This window comes from Hippocampus comes, unplaced genomic scaffold, assembly GCF_001891065.2.
Source record: "Hippocampus comes isolate QL1 unplaced genomic scaffold, H_comes_QL1_v1.1 scaffold383, whole genome shotgun sequence".
Taxonomy (NCBI): domain Eukaryota; kingdom Metazoa; phylum Chordata; class Actinopteri; order Syngnathiformes; family Syngnathidae; genus Hippocampus; species Hippocampus comes.
In genome coordinates, this window is record NW_017805407.1 from 271,006 (window position 1) to 277,095 (window position 6,090).

The window sequence follows — 6,090 nt, forward strand, 5'->3', positions numbered from 1 at the left end:
GTGACCGCTTCCCTCCAATGTTCGCATCCTGTTCACACTATTGTCTCCGCTTTGGACCAACCCAAGACAGTGAGGTCAGGGCAACATTGTAAAGGATTTCCTGTGGCTCTTAATGATTTCCTGGCTATTCAGAAGGGTAACAATACTCTTGGATTTGGTTACTTACCTGGCACGAAGCGAAGGAATGGCCGCTGCGGTCCATAAATGGAACCTCATTACTTTCTTATTAGCTTTTATGGGTTTTTTGGTGACTGTGCACCTGCGCACACTGACTGGGCACTTCATTAGGTACACCTGCATGCTTGACCTGTTCCAACAGTTCCGCTTTCCAAAGATAAGGCTTGTTTGAGATACTGTAAGACACGGGTGGGCAAAGTATGGTCCAGGGGCTATACTGTATACGACCTGCTGATTTCTAATCTCGCACACAGAATATTTCCATTAATTTAGCATTGTTTTTATCCTATTAATTGGATAATTATCATTTACAACATTAAATACATCTTTAAATACTTTTAACTGATTTAATACACATATTACTGCAATAAACTATTTTATTATTTATCATTGGTCAAATCATAATTCAGATATTAATAACATAAAATAGCTAGAAAGATTTTATTATTTCCATATGAAAATGTTGTATATTTTACAGGTTTTAACTTTTCAAAAGTTTGACCGCCAGTGCTGTAAGAGATACAAAAATTAGTATCATTATTATTGCAATTATAGGCAACATTGGTAGGTTATAAGGTAAGAAAAGGAAAAAAAAAAAGATTTTATTTTTTTTTTTTACATTATGCATCATAAGAGGGGCCCAATATTAAAATACAAAACTAAAACCACAATAATTTACATGTTTGAGGACACAAGTCTTACACTGGCAAAACAAAATTTAAGATTACCGGGTATTGTATGTGTATATCATCCTAATAGGTCCATCTAATGAGTGGATAAAAAAAAAAAAAAACAGTCCATAAAATGTGCACATTTCATTAGCACTCTGATATCATATAATCTTCCTACGTGTGTATACAGTGTGTCTTAAATGTACATAAATTTAGAGTAGAGTCCACCTCCTGGAGACAAATTCCTTGTGTATTTCAACACACTTGGCCGAAAAAGATAATTCTGACTTTTATTTATTGATACAAAAATATTACAGATATAAAAAGGCAAGAGTCCCAATGTGAGCAAGTTAGCTTTCCAAATAGTCCTGATACAAACGAGCAGACCAAATTATCCCACTCTATATTAAATACATATATTATGTTGTTCCTTGACAGCTTGAAAAGGTTCAGTACTGAGGCCACTAATGCGTCTCGGTCCTTAAGCCACAGAGTGAACGTTAGCTAAATTAGTTTATTTGAATTTATAAAATACAATCATCCAGCGCTCAGTATTTCATCTTAGCAAATATTAAACACCATCCATCAGCAATAACATTCTTGACAAACAGTCAAATCAGGCCAGTTGTGTTCACCTGTCTATTGCTTGGAAAACAAATGGCCATGTGATCGTGGCCCAGCTCAGCTGTTGCCGCCTCAGTCTCGTTGTTGTCTTCAAAAGGCCCCGATCTCTGTGCCCCATGGCCTATAAGGCTTGGGCAGGGTGGAGGGGGGGCCGACTGCGCCGAGGGCCGCCGGGGGCACAAGCGGGAAAGCACCGAAGGAAAGGGGGAAGGCCGAAAGTGAAGAGAGCGACGACAGGAGTGGTGGCGAAAGCTTGGACGTTGGCACACTGAGGGGCAGCGAGCCATTGGGGGGCGCCCTGAGAGACTCTGTCGGGGGAAGGAGTCTGGACGTCGCCGAGGTCTCCGAGGAGGACGTGGAGGGTGGGCGGCTGTTTCCTCTGGACGCCGGCGTCCTAGCCTGGGGGGGTGGCAGCAGGAGGGGGTGGGGCATCGGAGCGGGGGCGCCGCCGTAGGCCGAGCCCCAGGCTAAGTGTTCCAGTCCGGCCTGCACCTCCCTCTGAGACGCATAGTTGCTCAGGTGGGCCACCAGACGTACACGGAGGGGGTCTGCGCTGTCCCGGCCCTCCATGATGCTGAGGAAGCGAGCCGTCTCAGCCAAACACTCCCTGAAGCCCAAGCTGCGGTAATCCTTTGCCAGGGCGTGCGCCTCAAAGTAACCTGAAAGAGAGACGCTAACGAAATTAGACACAGAACCATTGCATATCATACAGTGAACCCCTGCTCTAATATTAATTGATCCCACAGAGCAGAGAGAATATACACACTGAGTATTGTTTTCTGCGTCGCTGCTCCATGCGTGTTCAAGTAGCAGTAGTTTGACTCTTTACAAACACTAAGCTCTTAGGCAGGCATGGACAACTTAAAAGTTGGAGGGGGGGCATAATTTTATCATCAGTGCACTGGGGGAACCAATAGGGCCACACACTTCCTAACCAGGTAAATCTGACAAAAATCCCGTATTTTCCTGGGTTTGCCAGGATTTTTTGCCACCGCATTCTTTGTGGAAAACATATCGCATTTTTATCAGCGTTGTTTGAAGATTTTGGGGGGATTTGTGAAAACAAAACTAAATAAACAAACCCCCCAAAAAAACTGAAAAACAAACTTTGAAAACGTTAAAAAAAAGGGGGGTGATGGGTGTGTTTATTAATTATGGGGCAACTCGGAGTGCGGGCTGCCAGTTGCCCATCCATGATCTCGGCCATTGATCCTTGAAGTTTGGGGTAAGTACCACTAGTGGTACAAGGACTCCCTCTAGCAGCATGTGCATTGCATTTAACTTTTAAATTGAATACGTTTGCATTTAATCTTTAAGAAGTGTTTATTTTTAAACATTTATTTCGGTGTCATATATTCACCTTTTAGGTGAAATACATTTCACTGTTATCATTATTTATGTAAAACATGTCCTGTGTTTTAAGATCATGTTCAAACTGTGCATAATGCTACAATGGCTTGAATTTTTTTAGGAATAAAATTGCTACCTGTCCTTTTTTGTTTTTCCCGGAAAACGCTTATTCATGGTTGAGCTTTGTTTAAGAAAAACGAAAAAAGCTGAAAAAAATTATAATGTGCATCAATTATGCACTGAATTTCGCTATCTTGCAGGCCGGCCCGGTCCCTACCTCCCACGATTATTTTTATTTTATATGGTCTCTCTATATTGCAGGTTTTGACCCGTGATAAGAGGAGACTTGATCATGCAATAAGCTGTCATATGACAATGTGTGACTGTTCATACCTTTGCCTCCAGATGCATGCAGCATCTTCAAATGGTCCACAGTCATTTGCAGTATCTCAGCTTTTTCCAATTTCGCTGATCCCTGCACAGCCAAGCAAGTGAAAAAACACTTTATTTGCATTTCCCAAACTCAAACATCAGAGCCCAAAATGGGTCCCGACTCAGCTCTGATTGGGGTCTTGCTCAAGAAGCCTCCCAATGACTAATTTAGCAAAAGCAAAATATGAATAGTCCCCTAACATTAAAAAACAGCAGACACACAATCAGATCAAGCTAAAAGATAATAGTCATCAAAAATGAATATTTATGGCATAATATTCCATTGTTAATGATTCCATCAAAGTAGGCTGTCCAAATAATCTAAGGAAAAATGGCAATGTTATTGATCATAAAGCACAAGAAGAGCTATATAGATTCCTGTTTGCAATGGAAAACAAATGCCTGTTGTGTTAATTCAAATTAATTGAGATGCATATGGTGAACTTATGTCAATATATGTGTGATACCGTAATACTGTTTCAAAAACCTGCATTAACTCTTTAAAAGGGGCCCTCCATTTAAGGCAGTTCCAAACTGGCTTGTGCTGCTTTTCATATGATTGTTTACATAAATAAACATAAAACACAAACTCGGTAGGCTACATTTAAACACACACACACACACACACACACACACACACACACACACACACACACAATTCGTCATTGTTATTTTACTACTGTGCTAACGTGGTTTAGACTACGACCCAAGTTGTGACTTGCGTGCAAACTGCGTCGTAAATCGAGGAGCCTTTGGCAAATGGCCAAATGCTTAGGTTGAGAGACAGTCTTCAAATGCTAACAAGTCAATGTTTTTATTTGTTTTTTATTACTGTCATTGTTTTATATTTTATTAACAATAACATAGCACGCCAGGGTCATTTTTACCTGTTTCTCAAACGCACTTGGCACCAGTCTTCTCAGCTCAGACAGACTATTATTGATGCGGTCACGTCTTCTTTTCTCAATTATCTAAAAAAAAGCAAACAAAGAAAACAAAAATATATAGATAATTTAGAACACTATGGTAAGCGAAGAAATTGAAGTAAAAAAGTTCTACTCACTCCTCTGCGTCGTTTTCTGGCTTGAACTTGAGTGCTGCTAGTGGACGGTGACATTGAGCCGTGAGAATCAGCCGGCCTGAGACAACATCATCATCGCGTTTGAGCAAAACAAGCAAATAATCGTCTGGAAATGTCCTTTAAGAACAAACAGCGGAACGAACCCATTTTCGTCGCCGCTGTCTTTCTCCACTTCGATGTTGTCGTCCAAGTCGCTGTCGGAGGAGCTGTAGTTGTTGCTTCGCTTCATGATGTCCTGACTGCAGTTGGCGTTGGAGGAGAAATAACAACAACTCAACTCAGCGTCACTTTAACTGAGCTCACGTGCTTCTCGGAGGGGGGCGTTGCACACAAAGTCACGTGGGGAATGATTGATTAAAATTCAAGCCAATTAAATTGAAGTAGTTACTCGATGACGTCACCCGGTCTATTCAAGGTTAATTTAACTCAAATTATGTATTAATTAATTAATACGGCGGGTTTGGTTTGTCTTATTTGTTTATTTATTTTTATTTCTTGCATTAAATACAACGCAAACCAAAAGTTTGGGGGTCAGTTCGAAATTATTGAAAGAAAAACAGTTAAATCAACAAAAGCGTTTTCCCTTCAAAAATAGACATTTCTTTGTGATGCCCAAACATCGGAAGGGAAATAGATATACACCATTATCAGATACAGGTGTATACATTGTTTAAATCATACTTGGACTTCAGAGATTTCACTGCATAATATGCACATTTTTACAACCTATATGAAATATTATCACGAAAGTTTTTCTTGTGGGTTTGTTTTGTGCAATTTCATGTCAAGTTTTTGACATATTAATCTGCATTTTTTTCTAATCTGGTGAGATTTTATGTATGGTGTTGGTACAATCAAATACAGTCATTTATAAAAGCAAATTTATTTTGTGAACATTTAAAAATGTTTCTTTATTAATGATATGATCATGATTTGGATGAAATTTGCCTGAATGCAGGGCCGGAAACGATAATCTCAAATCAAGTTTCATTCCGTCTTTCATTAAATTAATTTCGAAGCAATTTAAACATGAGTTTTGTAAATTGTGATTATCAAAATCACTGATAATTATTGTCATGAACATCAATCGATGAAAAAGTTATATTTTTATGTCTTTATCGATTTATAGTTAATTTTTAAATGATTTTTGAATGGGGTCAAAAATTAAAATATCAGATTATGTTTTATTCTGGTCCTGATTAAGACTGATTTGGGAAAGAAAAAAAATCCATTTAACATTTTACAACATTTCTATTATTTTTATTTTTTTTTTGATATACCAACATCATATTTTGACACACTGATTGTTGGTGTCATCAAAAGCTGTCATGTTAAGTTTAATTCCAGTTTGGAACCTTAATGAGTATTTTTTGAGGCAGCAGTTTAAACTTCAAACAGAATATCACATTTAACATGTTTGGATGCTTAAGACAATGCTTAAAGATTGGGTCATTACTAGCCCTTATATTACAGTTTTTCTTCAATATTCAAAGGTCAGCAGGATTTTACACTGACCAGCCACATTATCATGACCACTTGCGTGCTATTCAATACTATACACATATTTGTCTAGCGCGTAACTAAATGAGATCACCAAAACATTAGACAGCTCGGCTGCTGTTAAATAATGTAATCATGCTCATAAAAGTCCCTGTGGAAAGATCGAGGCTCCCACTGAGAGTTCCTCCTGGCTTGAAGCCCTCTTTCTCCTGTGGAGCATTGCGGGTGCGTGTGTGTGTGTGTGTGTGTGTGTGT

The 6,090-nt window shown here is 39.1% G+C and overlaps 1 protein-coding gene across 1 annotated transcript; it reads right to left on the reverse strand.

Moving 5' to 3' along the window:
• Positions 1-1,119: 1,119 nt before the first annotated feature.
• LOC109518011 (hairy/enhancer-of-split related with YRPW motif protein 1-like) lies at positions 1,120-4,661 on the reverse strand. Its single transcript, XM_019873597.1, has 5 exons — positions 4,479-4,661; positions 4,318-4,393; positions 4,142-4,225; positions 3,216-3,297; positions 1,120-2,131 (listed from the first exon to the last, which is right to left on the reverse strand). Exons 1-5 carry the CDS (start codon positions 4,562-4,564, stop codon positions 1,563-1,565), a joined length of 897 nt encoding a protein of 298 aa, XP_019729156.1. The 5' UTR covers positions 4,565-4,661; the 3' UTR covers positions 1,120-1,562.
• Between the last annotated feature and the right edge of the window lie 1,429 nt (positions 4,662-6,090).